Source organism: Trachemys scripta, chromosome 7, assembly GCF_013100865.1.
Source record: "Trachemys scripta elegans isolate TJP31775 chromosome 7, CAS_Tse_1.0, whole genome shotgun sequence".
Taxonomy (NCBI): domain Eukaryota; kingdom Metazoa; phylum Chordata; order Testudines; family Emydidae; genus Trachemys; species Trachemys scripta.
Window position 1 is genome coordinate 124065402 of NC_048304.1, and position 26896 is coordinate 124092297.

General features: G+C 44.7%; 1 protein-coding gene across 11 annotated transcripts in view; it reads left to right on the forward strand.

Annotated features, from left to right (window-relative positions):
- Nucleotides 1-26896, forward strand: part of BTRC (beta-transducin repeat containing E3 ubiquitin protein ligase) — a 165477-nt gene that overhangs the window by 27572 nt on the left and 111009 nt on the right. For 5 of the 11 annotated variants that reach the window (XM_034777860.1, XM_034777863.1, XM_034777862.1 and 2 more), the window contains one exon: nt 23021-23128. The exons of the other annotated variants lie outside the window; for them this stretch is intronic. In XM_034777860.1, coding sequence (XP_034633751.1) covers nt 23021-23128 — 108 coding nt within the window. The remainder of the gene's footprint in view (nt 1-23020; nt 23129-26896) is intronic. 11 annotated transcript variants of the gene reach the window in all.

Here is a 26896-nt window from a genome sequence, read left to right on the forward strand (position 1 = left end):
TGGCAACTAGAGTTGTGAAAATGATTAAGGGTGGTGTTGAAAGGATCTATGGTACTGTGAGCCCAATAGAAACAGACAAAGAGACAAGTCACTTGTAGTGGATGGGAGAAAATAAAAAACAGAATAAACTTAATCTCACAAGATCAATTTTATAACAGATTTGAGTGGGGTTATTGATGGTCTTGGGTCTTTCCAGTCGTGTCTCACTATCTTATGAGTATTAACTGAGCACCTGATCCTTCAAGGTATATCGTACTCTTAACTTCTGTTGATTTCAGTGGAGTTAAGATTGCTTGAATGCTCAAGAGGCAATGGAGATCGGGTCCTATTAATACAAAGCAGTGGTCTTTAACATATCAAATGCACCTTTGTAAATTTCTGATATTCCAAAAGGGTTCTCTGGGGCTTGGACCCTGGCTGTCTGAGAAACCATCTCTTTTTCCATAGTCCTTTACAGTACCAAAAGTCAGCTAGGACACTGACGCTAATGTTTTCTTAATTTAAACATAACTGGGCAGGAGGCAGGTTATTTCAGTAGAGGGACCTCAACTTTGCAGTTAATGTCTGTCTCACAGCCCAGGTCGGTTGTCCTACAGGGAACAACATCCTTTTTGGTCCTAGGTGGTGGCCTGGGAAGGTGCAGTAGGGAAAAGATTATGTGGGTTGTGTCTGAGGTAGATTTTCATAAGTTTTTACTAAGTACTCAGATACATATGGAAGTGTGCATTTTATACATGGAAAATATAAATAAATAAAAATTGACCATGTTCAGAAGTGAGCCTTTTATATGGAGACTTTCATAGTGGAGAAAATTAAAAAAAAATTCAAAAAATCAATGTATGTGGCTGGTATCTTTCTGATTTCAGTGCGTTGCTGTTGAGTATTAATAAACATCTTCCTCCTTTTTGCTTCTCCTTCTGCTTGATCCTTCAGTGAGGTTACAGACCTATGCTTGTGACCCCCCCATCCCCCCATATGATGGAAATAGCTGTCACAAATTCAGTGCTATGATTTCACTGTAGGAATTACAGGAGTAAAGTGGCTCCTCTGGGGAATGGTGTGGGGGGGAGGGAGAGGAGCCTTTTTTCCCAAACACATAGTTTGGGTAAGTAGCAGAGATGGTAAGAGATTGAAGTGAAATGGATTTAGTTTTAGGTTACTTGTTAGTGTTTCCCTTGTTATAATGGCCTTTTAAAAATAGGATTTGAGTCAAAAAGCCACTTTAAAAATATGCACAAACCTAAATATTTATTCAGATCGAATGGAGCTATGGTTATGCATCAAGTTTATTCCTCTAAGGCCTTGTCTACACTACGAGAGTAGTTCGAATTTACTTGCATCGAATTTTTGGAATCGATATTGCAAAGTCGAACGTCTGTGTCCACACTAAGGACAGTAATTCGACTTTGTGAGTCCACACTAACGGTGAAAGCGTCGACATTCGAAGCAGTGCACTGTGGTCAGCTATCCCACAGTTCCCGCAGTCCCCTCTGCCCATTGGAATTCTGGGTGTAGCCGGCAATGCCTTCTGGGTAACAAAATGTGTCGAGGGTGCTTTTGGGTAACTGTCGTCATCCGTCCATCACTCCCGCCCTCCCTCCCTGAAAGCGCCGGCGGGAAATCAGTTCGCGCACTTTTCCAGTCATTGACAGCGCGGATGCCACAGCACTGCGAGCATGGAGCACGCTGCGACCATCGCTGCAGTTGTGGCCGCTCTCAACGCCTCGCAGCTTATCATACACCTTTCCCTGAGGCAGATGCAGAAAAGTCAGGCGAGGAGGCTACGGCACCGCGGTGATGTCCTGAAGTCTGAGAGTAGCACAGACCTCTCAGAAAGCAGGGGACCCAGCGCCGAGGACATCACGATGGCAATGGGTCATGTTGATGCCGTGGAACGGCGATTCTGGGCACGGGAAACAAGCACTGAGTGGTGGGACCGCATAGTGCTGCAGGTCTGGGATGAATCCCAGTGGCTGCGAAACTTTCGCATGCGGAAGGGAACTTTCCTGGAACTTTGTGAGTTGCTGTCCCCTGCCCTGAAGCGCAATGACACCCGGTTGCGAGCTGCACTGAGTGTACAGAAGCGAGTGGCCATAGCCCTCTGGAAGCTTGCAACGCCAGACAGCTACCGGTCAGTCGCGAACCAGTTCGGGGTGGGCAAATCTACCGTGGGGGTTGTTGTGATGCAAGTAGCCAAGGCAATCGTTGATGTACTGCTGCCAAAGGTAGTGACCCTGGGAAACGTGGAGGCGATCATAGATGGCTTCGCAGCGATGGGATTCCCAAACTGCGGTGGGGCCATAGATGGAACTCACATCCCTATTCTGGCACCGGACCACCAAGCCACCCAGTACATTAACCGAAAGGGCTATTTTTCCATGGTGCTGCAAGCACTGGTGGACCACAGGGGACGTTTTACCAACATCTACGTGGGATGGCCGGGCAAGGTTCATGACGCTCGTGTTTTCAGGAACTCTGGTCTGTTTAGACGGCTGCAACAAGGTATTTACTTCCCGGACCACAAAATAACTGTTGGGGATGTGGAGATGCCTATAGTCATCCTCGGGGACCCAGCCTACCCGCTAATGCCCTGGCTCATGAAGCCCTATACTGGCGCCCTGGACACTGAAAAAGAACTCTTCAACTACCGGCTGAGCAAGTGCAGAATGGTGGTGGAGTGTGCTTTTGGCCGTCTCAAGGGGAGATGGAGAAGCTTGATGACTCGCTGTGATCTCAGCGAAACCAATATCCCCATTGTTATAGCAGCTTGCTGTGTGCTCCACAATCTCTGTGAGAGCAAGGGGGAGACCTTTATGGCGGGGTGGGAGGTTGATGAAAATAGCCTGGCTGCTGATTACGCTCAGCCAGACAGCCGGGCGATTAGAAGAGACCTGCGGGAAGCGCTGTGCATCCGGGAGGCTTTGAAAGCAAAGTTCCTGAGTGAGCAGGGTAACCTGTGACTTTTAAGTTTGTGTACAGAGAAGCTGAACCTGCCCCCGTTTCTTTACCCAGTTAATGTTGACTATCCTACCCAGTTACATACCCCCTTCACCCCCTTCCAACACACGTTTCGAAATAAAAATAGTTCTACTTTGTTAATGCACACCGTTTTTTTTAATACTGTTTTCGCGGGAATTTTTTAAAACTGGGACGCAGACTGTGGTGCGGAGCGGGTGTAGTGTAGTGACGCGAATGAAGCTTCTAAACTCAAGGATTGACGGGCTCCGCTGCGGTGGGATGGTTGTTTCAACGGAGCCTGTCACCCCTCCTGATCGGGACTGTGTGTATGGGGGGGCTATGTGACTTTGTGGCAGGGGGAGGACGATTACAGATCCCCTGCTGCATGGCTCTGTGATCCTGCATAAGGACTGCCGCTTAAGATCTGTAACTGCCCTCCCCCGCCACAAAGTCACAGAGCAACCCACCCCCCACCACATAACATGAAAACAACCTCCCAGACTAACCAGGGTAACTAGTCACTGCATCACTGCACTGTGTATGTGCCCTGCTGCTGTGCCTGCCCCCGCCTATGTACCCTGCCAAAGGTGACTGTCCTGTCCAATTACCAACCCCCTTTCCCCTCCTCCTCCAAAAGAACATGATTGAAACAGTAGTTAACATGAACGTATTTTTTATTATCAACTACACATGGAACTGGGAGGTGAAACTTGGACGGGGGCTTGTGTCAGGCGGGAAGGAAAGAACTTTTCAAGTTTTGGGGAATGAGAGCCTTCTGCTACTAGAGCTCTCTGCAGGGGTGGAGTGAGAGTTAGCAGGGACTCTGCCGCCTCTCCTTCTTTGCACTTTGGGTGAGGTGGGTATGGGACTTGGTGGCGGGGGAGGGCGGTTAGAGATGGACTGCAGCGGGGCTCTGTCCTCCTGCCTCCGTTCCTGCAGAACATCCACAAGGCGCCGGAGCGTGTCTGTTTGCTCCCTCAGTAGTCCAAGCAGCGTTTGAGTCGCCTGCTGGTCTTCCTGCCGCCACCTCTCCTCCCGATCCATGTTTGCTTGCTGCATTTGGGTCAATTTCTCCCGCCACTGGGTCTGCTGTGCTGCCTGGGCTTGGGAACAGGCCATAAGTTCAGAGAACATGTCCTCCCGTGTCCTCTTCTTCCTATGCCTAATCTTCGCTAGCCTCTGGGAGTGTGATGCCAGGCTAGGTTGTGAGACAGTCGCAGATGTGGCTGTGGGAATGGGAAAAAGGGAGTGAATTCCTCAGAAAGATAAATGTAGTTGTGAACAAAGAACATAGTCTTTCTCTGTGAACAAGACCATGCACAGCACCTATCACATGCGCACTCAGCACAAGGTCGAATTCTCGGCCTTCGCATTCAGTGCCTGGGGTCTTCCACAGCACATTTGAGAAGCGGGGCAGCACAACGGAATTTCTGTTGCAGGCAGACATGGTAAGCCGTAGACTTGTGGCAGTTTAAAACTTTTATATTACCACTGGCCTCATTTCACATTTAAAGCAATGTCAGTACCTGCTGCCAGCAATCCGGCAAGCGGGAACTCTGCCCCTGTCCCACCCCCTCGCGGCTGTCCCCAGGAACGATCCCTTTCGGCAGCCCCTCTCCCGCCTCCACCGCGTGGCTGCAAACCAGCGGTTACAGTTCTGTAAAGGAACGAGCAAGCAGTCCCAACACTAACATTCCCCTACCTAATTCAAAGCAGGTCACCATGGGCGACATCACCCTGATGAGGATCTCTGACAGCGAGAGAGAGAGAATGCTCCGGGAAAGCCTCCAAAGACCAGGGCCGTATGCCGCCCTGCTGTGCAGAGCAATGATTCCCGAGTACTTGCTAGTCTCGTGGCGCGGCAACGTGTCGTACTTCGGAGGACCCAATAAGGCCGCTCTCCCCAGGAACCTCATGCAACGGCTTTCCAATTACCTCCAGGAGAGCTTCATCGAGATGTCCCGGGAGGATTACTGCTCTATCCCTGCACATATAGACCGCATCTTACTCTAGCTGCAGTAGCAGGGACTAAACAGTAGAGCGGCTTGGGCAGGACAATCACGGAAAACCGGACATTGCTAGATTTTTTTTCAAAACTTGCACTGCCCATGACTGAACCGTTAAGTGCCTAGGGCAAACTAATCATGAACAACCCATTCTTTTAATTGTTAATATTCCTGTTCTGTTAAAAATAAATGTTTAGATGTTTACAACACTTACTGGATGATCCTTCACCAGATTCTGTGTCCGGGGTAACGGCTGGGGAGGGTTGGTAGGGGATCTCTGTAAGGGTGATGAAGAGATCCTGGCTGTCGGGGAAATCAGCGTTGTGAGCGCTGCCGACTGCCTCGTCCTCCTTATCTCCTTCCTCATCTTCCCCGTCCGCTAACATGTCCGAGGAACCGGCCGTGGACAATATCCCATCCTCAGAGTCCACGGTCAGTGGTGGGGTAGTGGTGGCGGCCGCACCGAGGATGGAATGCAGTGCCTCATAGAAACGGGATGTCTGGGGATGGGATCCGGAGCGTCCGTTTGCCTCTTTGGTCTTCTGGTAGCCTTGTCTCAGCTCCTTGATTTTCACGCGGCACTGCGTTACATCCCGGCTGTATCCTCTCTCTGACATGTCTTTAGAGATCTTCTCATAGATCTTTGCATTCCGTTTCTTGGAGCGCAGCTCAGAAAGCACGGACTCATCGCCCCACACAGCGATGAGATCCAATACTTCCCGATCAGTCCATGCTGGGGCCCTCTTTCTATTCACAGACTGCACGGCCATCACTGCTGGAGAGCTCTGCATCGTTGCCAGTGCTGCTGTGATCGCCACGATGTCCAGACAGGAAATGAGATTCAAACTGGCCAGACAGGAAAAGGAATTCAAATTCAAATTTTCCCGGGGCTTTTCCTGTGTGGCTGGTCAGAGCATCCGAGCTCGTACTGCTGTCCAGAGCGTCAACAGAGTGGTGCACTGTGGGATAGCTCCCGGAGCTATTAGCGTCGATTTCCATCCACACCTAGCCTAATTCGACATGGCCATGTCGAATTTAGCACTACTCCCCTCGTCGGGGAGGAGTACAGAAGTCGAATTAAAGAGACCTCTATGTCGAACTAAATAGCATCGCAGTGTGGACGGGTGCAGGGTTAATTCGATGTAATGGCGCTAACTTCGACATAAACGCCTAGTGTAGACCAGGCCTAAGTGTGCTTTTAACAGGATTCCGCGGTAATGGTTCGTTTCCTCAGTGTAGCCAGATATTGATCTGCTGCCTTGCTTATACAGAGTGTGAGAAGTATTCCAGTAACACAATGTATTAATGGGGGCTAAAAGCCGTTTATATTACAAATGAGATGGAGGAAGATGGAGTTCTGCAAGACTGGACACATACTATAAATATCCATAAAGCTGACAATTTTATCTAAAAACCGCGCTGGCTACACTTGCATATTTTCAGCCTACTTGAAGTGGAGTTAATAGTTGATCACTACCTGAGCATGGGTCGCCCACACTAATGCCATTACCCTCTGCCCTTTAATAGCAAGTTTTTATATTTAATGTTGCTGTGCTGTAGCAGACAGCTGTGTTATATACATCTGTGGCCTAGAGGAAATACAATACAGGTGACCAGAAATACATGTTGATTTAAAGAACAGACTTTTAAGTAATCTGTAAAGCTCTATTTTCTATCTGGGTTCCTATAAGTTCATCCTTTGGTAAAAGACAAACACCTGCAGCTCTTTTGTTCAGCCCTGTTCTTGATTTAATCCTCTTTCTTCAAATGGCAGCATTGTATTTTCCAACGGCGTGGAACATCCCATCCCCTTAAAGCTGAGTCTTTTGAAAACTAGCTAAAATTGGCTTCCAGAGGGAAAGGTTTTTTAGGTTTAATGTGTACATAAATATGATCAATAGAAATATTTTGTTCCCATTCCTGTTTATATAGAGATCCTATATGTTTTAAATTGAATTGTGAAGTCAGATAAATTAAAGCTGTTAGCTGAAATGTCTTTGATTACATTAACAAGAAAACTAAATATCGTTTAGGTCACAGCAAGGTAATTCAGAGTTAAAACTGACCCTTGCCTTCATGTACCATTGTGCCTCAGTATTGTATCACATAAAGAATTTAATATAATGAGCTCATCTGACCCTCCCTACCTCCCACAGTACCTTGGAGTAGAATTTTTAGAGCCAAGTTATAAACCTGTACAAATGTTTTATACTGGAAACTCTGATGCTTACCTTAGCTACATTGGTGCCAGCAAAGGCCACTATAATCAGATAAGGTGTTTGAGATATGAATCAGCTATACGTCAGTCAAGTCAGCTGGAAAAATGGGTATAAAAACCAGGACCTTAGTGAAATCTGGATCCGTCCTTTTAAGCCGAGTTTTCCTAGCAGAAATGTCTAGAGAGATTGTTTCTGTCCCTATTTTGTAATACAACTGTACCCCGATATAACGCGACCCAATATAACACAAATTCGGATACAACGCAGTAAAACAGTGCTCCGGGGAGGAAGGTGCGGGGGGTGCGCTCCAGTGGATCAAAGCAAGATCAATATAACGTGGCAAGATTTTTTTGGCTCCCGACGACAGCGTTATATTGGGGTAGAGGTGTATTGTCACTGACATACAGAATATATCTTTCGGAAGGTAAGGAAGGTATTTCCAATGAATACCTAGAGACTTTAGATTATTTGAATTTAAAAATGCATACCCTGATTTCTTGGGGGAGGAAAGTTTAAAATAAGCAGCTCATTAATATGTGGCACTCTTACAGAACTTTGAAAATGTACAGTGCTGTGCACATATTTAAGTAGTCCTCAAAACACTCCTGTGTGGTAGTTGCATAACATAACAATTTCTCAGCATATACTCAGTGTGCCCAAGTGATTGTATAGAATTATACAAATTGGAGATAGAAAAGACAAATCATCACTTCATCTCCCTATCAGAGTAGGTTTGTTCCCAGTAGTACATATTTTGGGAGCTATAGAACTAGAGTAGATAAAAGTCCCAAGTGTGGGGTTCCCCTTACAGCCTCGATATGTCTTCACAGTCGTTTAGAATCCAATGTGGTTAGGCAGTTGATGTGGCCGGGCTTCTGCTGCTTATTCTAAATGTGATCTTTTCACTGTTATTTTATTCTCCTTCTTTGCCACTTGCATCTGTCTAGCTTAGGTGCTTATCTGACCCCCAGCACCATGGTATCTGAGCGCCTCACAATCCTTAATGCATTCATCCTCAATACACCCCGTGAAGTAGGGAAGCGCTGTTATCCCCATTTTGCAGAAGGGGGACTGAGGCACAGAGAGACCAAGTGACTGCTCAAGACCACCGAGGAAGTCTGACACAGAGCAGGGAATTGCACTTAGCTCTCCCGAGTCCCAGGACGGCACCCTAACTGTTAGGTAATCCTTCCTTTCAATTCACTTACTGTCTCTCCTGTCATGTTTTACGATTTTAAGCTTCTTGAGGCAGGGACTGTTTTTTGTTTTTAAATTAAATGTGTGTATAGCACCTAATGTAACAGGTCCCTGAGTGAGGCCGATAGGTGCTACTGCAGTATAAATAGCAAAACGGACAATAGTTGCACAAAACTTAATAATGAACGGCTGGTACTTTACACATTCATTTCCCTGTATAAATATTAATAAATTCCTGTTCAGTTACAGCAAACGAAGCGTTGAACCCAAGGTTAGTATCCTATAGAGGGCATCAAGGCATGGAAGAACGTGTCAAGGTGTTGGGGAGAAGTAGACAAATGGGGGCTGGTGGTGAGTCGGAGGTGGCGCAAGGAGGGGAGACAGTAAGATACGAGAGTGCAGAAATAGGCAAGTTGTGAAGGGTCAGCAGTTAAAAACTGGGACATAGTCATAATTATGTGTTCACTTTTTGAAAAGTTTAATATTTTTAGCCTACTTAATACAGAACCTTGATCTAGGAACTTCAAATACCTCCATTCTTCAGACCTCAGTGAGAAATGGTTCATAACTCTGCTTTTCATGAGTTGGAGCATAGAATCTTTTTATTCATGTAAAAGTCATTTTGAATGTCTAGGTGTAGTCTGAAAGTCTCTACTTCTTCAGTACCTCGAAGGAAGGAACGGCATCTGCATTTGGAAGAGCCACAGATGCACTTCATGGTATTTATAATCTCTGTGTGGAAACATGGAAACATCACTATCCACTGGCACAGATGGTAAAGCTTGTAAATTCCAGGAGCGGCACTTACAATTTAATTGTTGGAAATTGAGTAAGATTCCTTAAGTAAGGTGTAGTCCAGGGGTCGGCAACCTTTCAGAAGTGGTGTTCCGAGTCTTCATTTAGTCACTCGAATTTAAGGTTTCGCGTGCCGGTCGTACATTTTAACATTTTTAGAAGGTCTCTTTCTGTAAGTCTACAATATATAACTAAACTATAGTTGTCTGTAAAGTAAATAAGGTTTTTAAAATGTTTAAGAAGCTTCATTTAAAATTAAATTAAAATGCAGAGCATACTGTTGACAAAACAGGTAGAAGTGACTGCAGTGCTCCTCCCGCCAATTTAACTCTCCTGCTACGCAGACATAATAAAACAATCTCGATGACGGCACAAAGTTAGAGCAACACAGTGTCAGTATAGACACTGCATTTTCTTATGTCGCCCTAAGTCATCTCCAGGAAGTGTCCCACAGTGCCCCTCATGACTGCTCTGGTAAGCAGTTTCTACTCCGCTGCCCCTGCACCCAGGTAGACAGGCATGTGCCCCTCCCCCTTTAAAGCTCTGTGAATTTTTGAAATTCCGCTTCCTGTTTGCTCAGCGTGGACAGCTCCCATTGTATCTTCCCAGCTGACCATGTCAGCTTTCTGCAGCAAAGTGGCACTTGTGTGGAGTACACCAGAGTTACTGAATCTGTTGGGTCTGTGGAAAGAGGAGGCTGTGCAGTGGCAGCTCTTATCCAGCCATAGGAACTTTGACCCCTAAGAGCAGATTGCTCATGGCATGGATGAGAAGGGACATGAAAGGGGCATGCAGCAGTGCCATGCTCAGATCAAGATGCTGAGGCCAGCATACCAGAAGGGAAGGGAGGCCAACCATCGCTCAGTGTGGCGCCAAAAACATGCTTCTACAAGGAGTTGCATGCCATCCTCCGCAGTGACCCCACCTCCACCGTGGAGCTCCATGGATACTTCAGGGGGATGGGAGGCAGCGGCCAGCGGAGTCAAACCCGAGGATGACGTGATGGATGAGGAGGTCGAATTCAAGGAGAATGTGGGACAGGCTCCTCTGGTGGCGTGATGAGCCAGGACCTTTTTTTTTTTTTTTTTACTCCGGAGGGTCTAGCCAGTCCCAGCAGTCCGGTTCTGGTGTGCCTGAAGCAGGAGTGGGGAGCTCCGGTAAGTACTCATTTTTCTTTCATAGTGCATGGTTACATGAGGAAGAGATGTCCTTTATTTATTTACATGGTGCATGTGGGAGAAGGGATGGAGATTAACCACACTAGGTGCTGTTTACATCTGCTTCGCATTCCCCTATGCAGCTACACAGTGGGGGCCCCACAGAAAAGTTTGTTGATGCACACCGAGATCTCTTGGGAACCCGCCATAGAGATCTCTAGGGAACTTTCTTGCAGATACTCTGCAGTCCCTCTGCTGAAGGTTCCTTGGTAGAGCTCCTTTGTTTCTTTTATCATTGTAGGAAACTTTGCCGCGCCAAATGGCAGTTATTTCTGGAGGAACCAAAGCAGCATAAAGGCGAGCAGACCCGGTCTGAAGCTGCACTCATGCAGGAGATGCAGCTTTGCATGCTTGGTTACCCTCAGTAGTGTGATTTCAGCTTCGATTGACCCCGCCTGTGGAAAACGGTGCCAGTATTGAGAATAGTGGCCTTAGGCACTTGTACTGATCCTCTTCTGAAACCACCCAGACCCTTTGTCCCATCTTGCACCACCCCCTCTTTGGGCTGATCTCACCACATTTAGTGCTCTGGCTGTGCTGTGTCTTTGAGGAAAAAGGTGTATGTCACTTTTATGATTCAAGACGGTGACAATACTGACACTGTGTATTGTTTCTTCTACTTCTGCAGATGTGCTCTTGAGGGGCATCTCCTACACGTTGGCGGAGCGCCTCCATCTGATAAGGAGGCAAACGAGGAGTAAGGAAGACGTGTTTCACAAAATGCTGCAATCATCAGATCTGGCTGATAGCGAGCACAGAGCATGGAGAGAGACAATAAACAAGAAACTAGAAGTGGGTAGCCAGGAGAGGAGACAGAGTCAGGAGTGGATAATAAAACTCATGGAGGACCAAACAGATGCTCAGGTCTCTGATTGCACTGCAGGTGGAACACGTGTGCTCGACTCGCCCTGTAGCCCATACAGAACGTCCTTCCTTGCCCTTCCCAAACTCCCCACATACATTCCCAGTACGTCGCAGTACCCATTGCGCTCCACCCCAGGGACGTTTTCCATAATGACATATTGACTTTCATGCAGCTATGAGATCCTCACTTCAGAGAGTGTTACTCACTGCCATGTCCCTTTTGAGAAATGTTAATCTGTGTATTGCTGTTTAATAAAAATTTAGTCTTACAAAGACAGTGATTCTTTATTTGTGACCTACACAGGGTGGTTACAACAGAAATTCATACACAGGGGCAATCGGCCCATTTGCAGACTACAATTAACACTCAGGCAGGAATCATTACAGAGGTCATTCAAGGTGGCAAGTAAACAATGCCTGGTTCAATGCGTTACAGAAAGACACGTTACTGGGGCTCATTGTCAAAATGCTGCCTCAAAGCCTCCCTCAGTTGAATAGCGCCTCCCTCCCTCTCTTCTTCACCCCCCGCTTCATTGAACCCCTCATATAGCCCTGGTGTCTGGCTTCCAAATCAGCTGCCAGGCAGTCCACCTCAATGCTTCATCCCTGGGGAAACTTTTCTCCGTTGGCTTCACAAATGTTGTTCAGAGCACAGCAGGCTGCTATGACCATGGGAATATTTTTCTCATTGAGGTCTAACCTGTCAAAAAGGCAGTGCCAGTGACCCTTTAATCTGCCAAACACACATTCTGCAGTCATTCTTCACCTGCCAGGCCTGTTGTTGAAGCACTCCTTGCTGCTGTTAAGGTTTCCGGTGTAAGGCTTCATGAGCGACGGAACTAAGGGGTAGGCTGGGTCTCCCAGGATCACTATGGGCATTTCCACATTCCCTGTTGGAATCTTCTGGCCTGGAAAGAGAGTCCCTACATGTAGCTTTCTATACAGGCCAGTGTTCCTGAAGATGTGTGCGTCATGCACCTTCCCTGACCATCCTGCATTGATGTCAGTGAAACGACCCTGGTGATTCACCAGCATCTGCAATACCATAGAGAAGTATCCCTTTCTGTTGATGTACTCTGTCGCAAGATGGTCTGGAGCCAACATTGGGAAATGTGTGCTGTATATCGCAGTTAGGGAATCCCATTGCCGCATAGCCATCCATTATTTCCCACACGTTGCCCAGAGTCACAGTCATTCATAGCAAAAGATGATTTATGGCACCGCATACTTGCATCACAGCTGCCCCTGTGGTGTAATTACAGCGGTTTATGATCGTTGACTTAACTGAAGACGACTTAACTTTGTAGTGTAGACATGGCCTTAGAGAATATTCAGTATAATACAGGAGAAGGGAGAGTTAAGAGCAACTACAGAAATGAATAGGAGATGGGGGGAAATCACTTTGATGGATTGAGGTTCATAGGTATAGCAAGGCATGTAAAATTTACCAAACACCTACTAGTCAGAGGACTAAAACTACTAGCTATAAGTTGATATTAAAGATGAATGGGGGAACCCACCATTGACATCAATGATGTCAGGCTGTGGGTTTGTCACAGAGGTCCTGGATTCTGTGACTTCTGCAGTGGCTGGTGTGGCTGGCTCAGAGACAGCTAAGGCAGCCCCTGTGCCAGGCGCACCAACCACTGCTGGGGCAGTCTCGGGCCCCTGCGCTGCCCCCCTGATCAGCTCAGAGTGCTGGCTTCGCAGCTTCCATTGTACCTGCGCAACTAGGGAGTGGTGTGTGACTGCTCTTGCAGCTTTCCTTTGCTTTCCTGTTAGAAAGTCATTTTTCTGTGGGGAAGCAAAGAAATCTGCGGGGGACATGAATTCTTTGAACGCGCAGTGGCACAGAATTCCCCCAGGAGTAAAGAGCAGAGAAGTAGTACTATATACCGGCCAGTGGGTTGGAGTACCTGTACTCACGTGCACCGCCCTTCCCCCTGCCCCAGTCCCTGGTGGTGTCTGCTGCAACAAGTGGGACAGATGGGGCAGTCGAGCACAACCCCCAAAAATAAAGAGGCTAAGAGACTGGACCTGTTCAGACACCATGTTTATTTGGCTGGTAGCCTCCAGTTACGTATCTCTAACCAGCATGGTTCATAGCTCCAGTGAGTGGGCCTCTCTCACGAAGTGCAGCAGTCAGTCCAGGACCTCCCCTTCAATGTACATCCTTGTTCTCTGAACAAACAGACTCCAAGCTTCATGGCCTCAAAGACTTGAGCCCCACGCTTCGCTCTCTGGGCCTTTACATGCCCCCAGCCTCCGGGAAGCACTTTCGGCCCCAACAGCCTCCCAGATTCCCAGTGCTTCCCAGGCAGGAGCCCTACAAAAGAAAGGAAAAGGGCTGTACATGTCAGCCTCAACCTTCTGCCTCAGCTTCCCAGTTGGGCTCACATTGATGCCCCTTCGGGGCCAGGCAGGCCTTTTGAAGGTATGCTGGAGGATGACATACCAGTCTTGATTCTGGATCCATCCGTCCTTTTGTTTTTGGACCACCCGTCACTCTTCCACCCACCATGGTCTTACATAACATTGGACAGTTGGGTGCTCAGCACTATAATAGTTGGCTACACCCTCTAGTTTTCATCCACCCCGCCATCCCTATGCAGTTCCTTTTCAGGGACCCTTCTCACAAGCAGCTTCTTATCCAGGAAGTGCAAGCCCTCCTAGGTGTGGTGGCTGTAGAGGAGGACCTATTCGCTGCCAGACAGAACAGGAAATGCCATCAGTTCTGTTTGCTGCATGGGCTCTCTCTTCAATGCCTTCCGGCTCTGATGGGCAGACCGCCTACTGTACGCCTTCCCACCAATCCCCTTGGTTCACAGGATCTCCTAAAGGTCAAGCAGAGCAAGGCGAGAGTTATATGATAGCTCCGGCGTGGCCATGCCAGCATTGGTTTGGTACGCTTCTAGACCCCTCAGTGGCCACTCCACTCATGCTCCCATCCTGTCCAGACTTGGTTTCACAAGACCATGGGCATTGGCCTTTGGCTTCACCTGTACTTCATCTTCCTGCACCTGATGGCATGGTTGCTGCGTGGCTGAACCCTGAAGACCAGGCCTGTTCATAACAGGTTTGAGAAGTCTCACTAGGTAGCAGAAACCCTTCCACCAGGGCCACTTACTTGGCTAAATGGAAATGTTTCACTTGTTGGGCCTTCGAGCGGAATCTTTCTCTATCTCGGTCTTCTCTGCAGACTATCTGGGACTATCTGCTCCATCTAAAACATTAAGGTCTAACTCTCTCATCTATTAAGGATCACTTGGCAGCCATCTCGGCCTTCCACCCTCCAGTGAAGGGCCAAATCAGTGTTATCCCATGAGATGATACTCAGGTTTCTCAAGGGCCTGGAAAGACACTCTACTCTTAGATTTGTGACCCGATTCCCCTGTGGGATTTAAACCTGATCCTGTCGAAGCTCACTGGGCCTCCATTCAAGCCAGACGTTAGCATCTTGTTTCATGCTGCTTCTCTCTCAGAAGATTGCCTTCCTGGTGGCGATCGCCTCAGCCAGAGGGATCTCTGAGATCAAAGCCCTGATGTCAGAACCCCATTATACAGTGTCTTCAAGGACTAGGTCCAGCTGTGCCCCCATCCGGCCTTCTTTCCAAAGGTGGTGTCGCAATTCCACAACAACCAAGATACTTTCTTCCAGTCTTCTTTCCAAAAACCTCACAAGACCACCTAGGAGCGTCGGCTCCATACATTAGATGTTAGGCGGGCCCTAGCCTTCTATATTGAGAGGACTAAGCCCTTCCCAAACCTGTGCAACTCTGTAGCAGCAGCAGAAAGGATAAGAGAACTGCCTGTATCCGGGCCTGTTACATGCAGATGAAGGTTCCGCCTCCAGCCATTGTGACCGTTCATTCCACGAGAGCTCAGGCTTTCATAAGCAGCATTCCTCACGCAAGTACCAATCCAGAACATCTGCGGAGCTGCACCATGGTTGTTGGTCCATATCTTCACGTCCCACTACCCCGTCATCCAGCAGGTCTGTGATGATGCCAGTTTCGGAAGAGTGGTGTTGCAGTCTGCAGATCCAAAAACGCTGAGCCCACCTCTGAGGGTACTGCTTGTGAGTCATCTAGTACTGTTGTCTTTTGAGATGTGTTGCTCATGTCCATTCCATGACCTTCCATCCTACCCCTCTGTCGGAGTTATCGGCAAGAAGGAGCTGAGATGATGTGGAGCCAGCAGTGCCCCTTATACTGGCACATACACACGCGGCTCCAGGGGGCGCTAGAGCCTGTCCTACGGATACCACTAAGGGAAAAATCTCCGACAACTGTGCACCCAGCGCGCGCATCTAACATGGAATGGATGTGAGCAATACATCTCGAAGAACAGCCGTCACGACAGGGTTGAAACCTTGCTTTCTCCATAGTTCTGAGGCAGTGTCCTCAGCTGAGAGTTGTCAGCGTGAAAGCCGATTGATATCCTCCTAATCATTCCCTTTTGAGGAGGCTATTGTTCTCTTTTCACTTAAGAACGTTGATCTTAAAATAATAAAACAGCTCCTCAAAAAAGGCATCGGCTAATCAAGTCTGAATTATTTGATTTTTTTTGTTTGTTTTAAATAATTTCAGGGCACAGCATCCTGCAATAGCAAGTGAACATCAGCACTAACTGTGAATTTTCTGTGTTTTCCTGTTGGCTTAATTAAGACCTACAGTTATTTCTTACATTTTTCTTATTTCCAAACAAAAACAAACAAACAAAAAATAAAATAAACCACTTTCTCTAAAAGTTATAAAAGTATTAATTTGCTCTGGGCCCTTCTAGTCTCTCTGGTAAATTCATAATTAGGCAGGATTTTTTTTTTTTTTTTTAAAAGTGTATTCTGGTCTCTCGGGTATATATAACTGTTCCACAACTAGTAAATCTATATTCATATATTAGGGTTTTTAAAGGCATATTATTTACACAATTCACCGGAATGGCTCCTGTGGCAGTTGGGAGGCGCTCTCGTGTAATTATGTATTTAGAATGCCTGGTATCCACGGTTTCTGTGTGTGTGTGTGTGTGTGTGTGTGTGTGTGTATAATATTTATATATTTCAAAATTCAATGAAGAAGAATTTACTGTTCATTAAGTGTTTTGCAGATATTTAAAAAGCACTATGTTGGTTTTCTTTTTCCATAAATGATCAGTTGCTTGCCAAATGCAGTTCATTTTTAACAGGGCTATTTTTGGATTGTGACAGAGCAAAATATGCACTGGAAACTCCTTGTTTTTCTTTCTTCTAATGTTCAGATTTTTTTCTTTGATCCAAAGGTGCAGGGATGTGTGTGCTGTTGTATGGGTATGGGAAAGGTTGAGGGGATGAAAACTGTTTTTGGGCTTGGAATTTGTACATCCAGTTTGAGCCTAAGTGAATATCTATGGCTGTTATAAATCCATGGGAATAGCAGTTTGTAATGTAAACGCTAGCTGACTTGTAACTGATATGTTGCATACAATGAACTAAGTTCCATAGTGACATGAAAGGTGCACATTGGGTGCAAGTGGCAAAGTGATGGAACTTGTACCGTTTTGACATTGATGTGGCAAAAAGGCACAGTTGAGCAGGAGTGAAGGGATATGGATATGTGTGTTCTCATGCTTTTATTGTGTATGATCCATATAACAATAAAACAATAATTGCCAATGGCAAAAAATGCTTCTCTCTGCTGGTAGATCACAAGCCACTTGACATGTTTAGTCTGTTACGTCGTCACCGGAATCTATCAACTGATGGCCTTGTGACTGTTAACCTCAATGGGTGTGCTCCGTATAACCTTAAGAGACACAAAGTGGGGAAGATAATATCTTATATTGGATCAACTTCCGTTGGTGAAAGAGACAAGCTTTTCCAGCTTGCACAGAGCTCTTCTCATCCTGATCTTACACGGGTCAAGGCTCCTATGCCATGTTGCCTTCATTTTATTTTTAAAAAGAATACAAGCAATAATACTCCAAAAGGAATATTATACCGGAAGAGCTTGCTTCCCTGCTGGCCAAAAGGCCACAGTATTCTGTTTACAAAGTGACATCTTTTCATAGAGTCAGAAACTGGGGGTATTTGGGTCACATCTAGTCCAATCCCAGCCATTGCATGATTGTTCTCCTGCAGCCAAGTCTCCAGGGTCTTGTTTCCTTAGTTTTAAATGATGGAGCTTTCACCGCTTCCTTTTGGACACAAGGGCAGCATCTACTCTAGATAGAATTCCTTGTAAGATTTATTTTTTTCTGGTATTCTGCCTTAATTTCCCTCTGCTCAGTCTTATCTCATTCCCCTTACTTACTTTGCGCACTGGTCCAGTGGGAACAATTCCTTTCCTTAGTTAGCATTTACACTTTCCAGACCTTAGTGTAGGCTGTGATCATATTTTCTCTCCACACTTCTAGTGTGTGTTTTGGGAGGTAGGAGGTAAGACTGCACTTTCCCAAGAGAAGCAGAAGCCCTATTGCTTAATCATTTAAACTGAACTGCACAAAGCACTGGACACTACTGTGGGAGAACAATCCTGCATTGGCTGCAGACGAACTCAGTGTGGACAAGCAGCTCGTGTCCAAACCTAATATAAGATTATATTGACCAAAAATCAGGGCTTGGAATAAGGAGATCCGAGTTCTATTTTTGGCTCTGCTACTGATTTGCTAAGTGACGTTGAACATGTCCTGTCAAATGTAAAGCATTGTAGCTATACTAGAGGGGCACACCTACTACAGCAAGAGATGCTGCACTGTGAACTTGAATTGTAGATTGTTGCACATTAATTGTGGTGTCTTTTAGGTTGCTTCAACCTTCTTCTTTACACAAAGGCCATAATATTTCTTCCCATTGCCTCTCTTATTAGGGTTAATTCCCCCAAATTTACCTTTTCAAATATCTAATCTTTGAACTACTATATCCTACTTTTTCTTACTATAGTGAATTCAGATTTCAGTTTTCACACACTTTGTGTGCACTATATTTGTAAAACACATTGTGTTTCTGGAAATTATCTGCTTTTTTTCTCCAAGTAATGACCATTCAGTTTTGCAGGAGAGGATGCATTTCTGATCTCGAACAGAATTTAATAAAATAATAATTAGTAACCTCTGACATGACACACATGCTGAAAGGACCAAGAAGAGAACAAATTTGATAAAACAGGTAGGATAACTTTGTCAAGGTAAAGCATTGTTGCCGGGTTTAGAACCTGGCTAAGAGACAACAAAGAGCAGGAATAAATCGTCAGTTTTCAACATGGCAAAAGTTAACAATGAGATTTATATTAGAACTGGTTTTGTTTTAATATGTTAAATGATTTGGGAAGGTGGAGGGTGAATGGATAACAAAAATCTAGGTCAATCTTAGACTTAGGATCTTCAGAGGGACCTACCAAAAGTAGGTTAATTGACAACCCACTAGAAAATGAAATGCATCACCTTGTATTTATTCAGAGATAGAAGACCAAAAAGAAAGAAAGAAAGAAACCTAATGCATCTCTCTCTGAGGAGAAATTGAAAAGATTGTGACTGTTTCATTTAGACAGAAGATGAATACGAAGGCACATGAGACGGGAGTATGTAAAATAATGAATGGCCTAGGGAAGGGAAATTGGGCGCTCTTATTTATCCTTTCATATAATACAAGGTCAAGGGGCTGTCCAATGAAATTGAAAGGCAGCTAATTTAAAACAAAAGGAAATAGTTTTCTACACAATTTCTAATTAGTCTGTCGTGATCTTTACCTCAAAATATAATTGAATCTAAGGTTTCGCAAGATTAAAATAAGAAAAGAATTAGACATTTATATTTAAAGGACATTCAGAATTATAGTAGATATGATATGTCGATATAAAAAAATCATGCTTCTGCATTTAAGCCAACCACTAAAGGTATGTCTACTGCACTGTAAACCCAGATCTGTGGGATCTGTGCTTGTGGACTCGGTGTTTCCAAACCCACCCTTCGGTGTCCACACTGCATTGTAACCCTGGATTTACAGTTGCTTGACTCAGATCTCACAACTGTGCTAACTCATCCATACTGCACTCGCAAACCTTCTGACTCAGGTCTGTGGCGTGAGCTGCGTCCTCACTCCAAAATGACAGGGCTTAGACCGAAGTTTCAGCGGGGCTTGGGCTCTGACCTTGACCCACCCTCATAGGAGGAAGGGTCTTAGGACCAGGTCCTGAGTGTTTGCTGGTCTGAGTCATGCTGCTTTGTATCCGGACAGAAGTGGGGCTTGGGATCAAACCCGAATCAGAGCCTGGGCTTAGTGTGTAGTGTAGATATACCCTCAGTGAATTAGGAAGAAAATTCCCTACTGGGAAAGTTGGTTTGTAACTGTCCATTTTGGGATGTCTTACACCTTCCTCTGAAGCAGTTAGTACTGATTGCTGTGAGAAAGAGGATCGTGGAGTAGATGGACCACTGGTCTGATCTGATACTGCATTTCCTACATTCTGTAGTAGTGGAGCTTAAAGCAGAGGACTGGGAATGAGGACTTAATTTCTATTTGTCTGTGTTGTCGATGGGCTTTGTGACCTTGTGCAAGTCTCTTCCCCCTCTTCAGTTTCCCCGTCTATGAAATAGATATAACTGTCACGTGTTGAGGCTTATTAATTTTTGTAAAGCACTCTTGGATCCAAAGGGTATGCAGAAATCCAAAATAAGATGTGCAGAGAAACTACTGTGGGTTAGGACCAATGCCTTGTGGCAATACCAAAGTTCCCATCTGGCTGCAGTCAAAATTCAGCACTTCTTGCGCCTTTTAAAAATAAATAAATATAGGTGTAGATTGACATGGGTTCAAGAGAGGGTTTTGTCAGTCAGCTTCAAATAGTAAATGCTGAGGCCAGCCCCTTGTTGGTGGAGCTGTCAATACAGAAGTGAATATTTGACATCCGGCTTGGTTGGTGGCTGGGGATGGAGGATGTTGAGATTTTCAGAGATCAGGCTGTAAATGAAGTTGTTCTGTTGGGTCACTCATCTGATTTACACACAAGCCGTTTCTATTGAAACACCTGGGGCCTTTTGTTCGAGCTTGTGAATAAGCTTCTTTCAGTCCCCAATTGTAATTTAGAGTCTCCGCGTCTTTCAATGGGCAGAAAGCAAGTACAGGAATGACATTTCCCCCCAATGTGTGAACCTTTGCTCTTTTAAAGACAAATGTTGATTTAAAAAAAAAAAAAAAAAGGAACAGAACTCCAGTGGTAATGTAAATCTTGTTACATACATGAGAAAGATCTTAGCTGACTTGCTCAAAAGTAACGTAAGGAGTTGGTTATTTTTTGTTGTGTACTTCCTCACAGATCAATAATAACTGAGGTCTGGACCAGTATTAACTAACGAGTTTGCATATGTAAATAAGTACATCCTGATTAGCTGCAAGGAGTTCTGTGAAACTGATCTTTTAACTTCCCCTATAAAATGTCCGTTTCAAAGAAAAACAGTTCCATTTTAAATGTCTTGTGATAATGGAGATAAATTCATGTTCTTATGACATACCAGATGTATACAATAGTATGTGTACTAACCTCTGCTTTTTGTGGCATCAAGGCTTACCCGTACTTGGTCTCTCTGCTTCCTGTGGGTCAGACCTTGATACTGACATCAGTAAAAGTAAATGACTGCTTATTTTATTATGAAAAATAAGTGCTTGCAGCCTTCGTAGGGAGAAGAGGGGTGGACAGAATGATTGCCTCTAATTCCTTTATGACCATTCTGCTATGAGTGGCACTTGGACATCTCTGTAATGGGTATGTTTTAAATCTCTAGAAGATGTACTTATGACTCAGAAATGCCCATGGCTGGACTCTTTTTGCTCTGTAGCCATATGTTTCTTACAATTTTGTTTATATTCCACTTAGCAGAGCATCTTAAGGAGTCAGCAATATTAAATGTGTTTTGGAAGTTCAATGCTAATTTTTAGCTTTGATTAGTGGGGACACCATCTCATTGTAGCTAATCTCCTGGTTACTGTTAGTGAACAGTAGGCTCAATGAAAGCAGACACTGACAAATAAACGGCTTTGAATTGGTTTTAAATTAACAAATTATTAAAAATGTCAAATACCTAAAACGAAATAAATAAATATGCCTTTTGCTCCTGTTAGTTTTAAGGCTACAGTTGCCTGGACACGAGAAGAGCTTTATAGCTAATTAGAGTAGGTTTTGTTTTGTGCTTTTGCATTGGGATTTAGAATTCTTCTGTATGTGGGAGCACTCGAGTACTGTCTGGTAGGTTAAAACAGCAGACTGAGAAGTGTGACTTGGGTTTCTATTGCTTGCTGTGATACCTGATCCATAATTCCTGCTCTCTCTTGACTTAAGTTTGCCTGACAATAAAATAGGTGACACTTTCCTATCGTACAGGGGGGTTGTGAAGTTAATGTTTATAAAGTGTACAGATTCTTGAATTCTAGGTTCTTTATCAAGTGTAGAATTTATTTATAAAATTGAGGTGAAATTATATTAGGGTAACCAAAACTTCTAAAAAGCACCTTTTCCTAGGTTAAATTCTCCAGTGAATTTGAAAAATATGTATATTTTTGGAGCAGAAGCATCAATTGGAGCAAAATATCCCAAGTGACATGATGTAAACTGGGGATAGGGTTAAATTCAAGTGTGGTTTTCTGTATGGTAACAAATTATGAATATAGGAGGCTGTCCTCTTTCTGCCCATTTCTGGATTGGTCACATGGCTCCCACATATTAAATTTAATGCAGGACTTTCCACTCCTCCCAGAGCAGTGAGAAATACTGGCTCAAAAGACAGCTGCCATTTCACACCGTTACAGCTGTCCGTTCCACTCAAATTTTCTCTCATCCCCCTGCTTCTGAGAAAAAAGGCTTAATATGGTATGGGGGTATGGAGATGAATAATATAATGGTGTGAGATTTCATGTCACTAATCTGTCATATCCTACTGTGTTTGTAACTAGCTGCCCATTTACAATGTATTGGCACTATACCTCCATGCCAGTGACAAAATAAACAGCAAGTTTATGGCTCAAAAGTTCTGTAACTGATAAGAACAAGGTTGCTGTCAAAATGCCAGTGATATTTTTAACCTTCAGTGCTAGTGATTTCAAAACTACGGATATCAGAATGGAATAATTTTAAATATTCATGGCTACTATTTTCCTTTTTTTTTGATAGGCTGACCCCCTCCCCCCTTTTTTTTTAATCCATTTGGAAAGGTGAAGAATCAGTTTGCTATGGTAACTGCAGTTTAGTTAATGAATAGCAGAGCAAGTAGAAACAGAAAACCTTTGCAGTCACTGAGTTATTATTGCCCATGGCAATAGGATCTTTCCCCCTCTTCCCACTCACTCTGGTGCAGCAGGGGTGGGGTGGGAGTGTGTGGAACAAAATCTTTTCTCTTTCCCTGACACCATCCAGTGGAATTTGCCATTCATTTTTCTGCTTACCTTGCAGAATCTTTCACTCTGTGGTGTATTTGAGAGGTGGCTATGCATGGAGGGAGAGAACTGATTAATTGGAAAGAAATAACTTTGTTTAGCGCAGTACCACAAAAACAGATGCAAAAAGCTGATTAAATAATTAATCTGTTGGGACCATAACCTCTTTTTTTCACTTTTTGGTACTGTGTCATCTAAGAGTTTCTGAGGGGACAGATCAATCAGTAGTGTGTTTCTTGAAGCTGTTTCAGTCTTAAAGGCCAGCTGCAACTGTATTGATGCAATTCAGCTAAGCCGTCAAAGTTCCTGTAATCTGTGCCATCCTGTCTCATCCAGTCCCATCTCATAGTTGTCCTTTCTCTGCAGTGCTCTATGCCCAGATCTCTGTGGCTGGGCTGCTCCAGCCTGGCGGACAGCATGTCCTCGCTGCGATGCCTGTATAACCCAGGGACTGGCGCACTCACAGCTTTCCAGGTACTTTCTCTCTCTCTCGCTCGCTCGCTTGCTCTCGTCCGTGTATGCATGTCTGTTTCTTGCTCTCTCTTGCTTGCTTACATCATTTATTCTGCTTCAAACTGTGTGCTTCCTCATGCCATTCAAAACTCCTACAGTCATTAAACTCATCTCATGTAGATTCTGCGTGTATCACTCTGGGGCATTTTCATTGCATTGTTTTTAATATCATTTTGCCTGAATTGGTCTGGTACCATCAACTTTTTGCCATTGGTTCTCAGGTGTATCAAAAGCATGCAACTGAACTTTAACAAGTGTCACTGGCACACAATATTCCTCATACAGTCTCTGATCTGGGCCTACGGACAGCCAATTGCCTTAATCTTGCTATCAAATTTTTTCTTAAAACTGTTAGAGGAATTTGCAATGGGCTGGTGCAGTGGCACTGATAATTGATGCCCTGCGTTTGTATTTCTTTTGTTAGATTTAATAATGGCAGCCCAGGAGCTACAGTTACAGAAAATGAGAACACAGAAAAGTTAACCAGATGCTGCACAAAGCAAGTGGATTTTGCACTGTGCTCTGAAGTTTGGTAGATTTTTGACTCTGAGCTGTCAAGGGAAACCATTCCAAGGACGGGGAAGGGTCTGCTGCTAGGCATGAAGTATTCAAATCTTCAGTTCTGATAGCAAGCGTGTCCCACCCAATCTTAATTGTGTCAATATGGAGTATGGAGTGAGAGGCAACTCTTGAATAACCATGTCCCAGACCATTCAGGGCTTCAAGATCCTTGCCAACACCTTGAATTGCAGCTAGAGATAAACATGGAGGCAGTGCAGATCGAGCTACTCACAGGTGTTGCTTTCGTGCTGGGCACTCCTGGAAGCTGATAACTGATTCTGCACTAGTGGAGGCTTCTGGGCTAGTTCAGAGGTAGTGCCTTGCAAATCAGGCCTTGGAGGCTCAGTGGCATGAATGACTGCTTCAAGGGGCACACTAGAGAGGAAGAGCTGGAGTCTGTTGTCCAGGCAGCTGGTGGCCAGTGGGGCTTTCCCCCAGCAGCCCCTGGGAATCGAAGAGCAATCACTGATCCAGTAGGCCCCTCAAGTTGTGAATCATTTGGACAAAAGTCAGTTACCTGCCTTCAAGAGATGGCATGCAAGAATCCTGCATTTTCCTTTGGATCTCGTTTCCTGCTCCAGGATTGGCGGGACTAGGGAGTGCTGTGGAGAGAGGCTCTCAGTCCTGAGGGAGGCTTAAGTGCCTTACATCATTCTGCAGCAACCCTTCTAGCTGACCTAGCACTAGCACTGATGGACTCCAGAAGGTGTCCTGTCAGCCTCCTTGGCTGAAGCAAGCTCCCTGCAGAGCTTTCAGTGGGGGAGGGGAAGAGAGTGTTTATATCCTTCTAAGAGGACTCTGGAGACACGGGCAGTATTTAGATTCCTACTTCTAATCCTGATTTGCATAATTTGACTGAATCAGATGGGCCTCTTTTGGGGTTTCTGCTGAGGAATAACTATCCGACGTGTTTAAGCTCTGCTTTAAGGGCGCATCCTGAGAGTGTGTGTGGAGCAGTTTGCATACTGAAACCAGTACCCCTCTTTCTGCTTGATCTGTGTCCGATAGTACAATATATACTTCTGTTTTTAGCAAAATCATACATTTATATAGCACCTTTTATCTCCAGATACCCCAAAGCACTTTACAAACTACTGGTATTCAAGTATCATTTCACCTCTAACAAAATGTATCCCCATCTGAAGCTGAACAAATCAACTGTGTCACAGGAACACAACTGCTCAGGACTGGAAGTGGTGATGAATACCATATCCAGTGAGAATTTGGGATTTAGCTACACTCAACTCCCGTGAGAAATTTCTGAGCCTATTTAATGACTGAGAGTGACGGGAAACTCTGCCTCACGTGCCATCCGAAACACCTCTCTAGCAGCACAATACCCTAGTCCCATACTGGGGCGTTGGTGCTGTATTTACTGAAGGGAGAAACTTTGAATATCCAGCACCAGTTTCTGCAGCATTTGCATTGTCTTTATCCCAATCAGTTTTTGAATAGGCTTTGACCTTTATTAGCTTGCAAGGTCTGATGAGATTTGTTCCTCAGGTTGCTGTCTATTTTGTTGCAGTAATCTGAGTGGGTGTGTGGTTGGAACATTCAGTGACCAGGATATCGAGATATATTTCCACCTTTTTTGGTGCTATACAGAATTTTCAGTGTTGCATTTTAAGATCTGTTTTTGTAGCCCAGCAAATTTTCTCATATTAAGCTACTTTTTTTTTTAGCAAGCTTGAAGTAACTGGAGAAGAATATCAATTTTCTTTGCTTGTGGCAAGAAAGAAGGTGCCATCTGGAATGCCACTTAGTCACTGCTGAATTTGTCTAGTTATTTACATGCTTTGCCATGAAATGCTCAGACAGAAATGGCAGAACAGGCACTTTCTGAATAGTTCAGCTAACAACCTGCTGACACCTCATGGGAAGCATTGGCAAATATTCGAGTAAGAGAATTCTCGTTATGTCAGATGACATCCAAGTTTCTCATCCTGTGTTTGTTTTACTATCAGAAACATTTGTTTGAAAACAGGCTCTTACAGTCCCTCAATTCAATTTGACAACTCTTTGTGACATCACACCAGATAGCCACAATGTCAAAACTGGAGTTCTGATTTTTGCGTGGGGCATTAAGCAGCAGGAGTGATATATTTCTCTAGTGCCTCTTATCTCAGAAGATCCAAATGTGCTCACAAACCATGATTGACCATATAAGTGAAAAGCAACCAGCTCTTGATGGAGAGCAACAGCAAACTGGTACACGACATGCTGCGTAGCAGAGGATGACAAAAGGACTGATCCCCTACTCTTAAGAGCAAAAGTGCCATCAGGCCTTTAATGGCCATGAAGAACATGCCATTCCAAACTGATGGCAAATTTTATCCCACTGTGACCCTCCTAAGCAACAGAAATCCTGTTTACATGTAGATGTTCTTAATAATAAAAATAGTCATATGCAGTTGTCTCTGAAACTGAATATTTTTAAGTTTCCAGGACACACAGCAGGAGGTGTATTTATATTCTAGTGAAATTTTTCACTTTGAATAAAATTGTTTATTTCCCCTATCGTAAAATACTTGCCAGAAAAGGAAGGATGCAAGTTCAGAAGTCCGCATATGTCATATTTAAGAGCTGTAGCTGACTGTGAACCATGACTTACTGTTAAACTTGGTGTTAAAACACAAGAGTGCAATGAAAATGGAATGTGTCTCAAGACATTCAAGGTTGCAAGGTTTGAATGAGAAAAAAGTTAAAGTAATCTGGGTTTTCTCTTATTTGGGTAACAGATGTTTGGTGGTAATAGGATTTAGCCCTCATCTAGTGATGGCCATCTGTAGATGTCAAGTGCTTCACAAAGGTGGGTAAGTGTGATTATTCCCATTGTACAGGTGAGGAAACTGAGAAGCAGTGAGTTTAAATGACTTGCCCAAGCTCTCACAATAAGTTTGTGGCAGAAGACTCCCACCCAAGTGCCACATCAGATATAGACTGTAAACTCTTTGGGGCAGGGACCATGTCTTTGTAAGGTGCCTGACACAATTTTCGGTGCTCAAAAAGAAAAGAAAACAGTTGTAGGCTGCCAATTCTGACATCCAGTAGTATGGTGATGGGTGGCATAGAAAACAGAGAAGGGTTAGATTCTCCGTGGTAGAGTCAGAAGCATCCTGTTGGATGAAGGGGAGGATTGCCTGCTTTACAGAGTATTTCATCTAAATT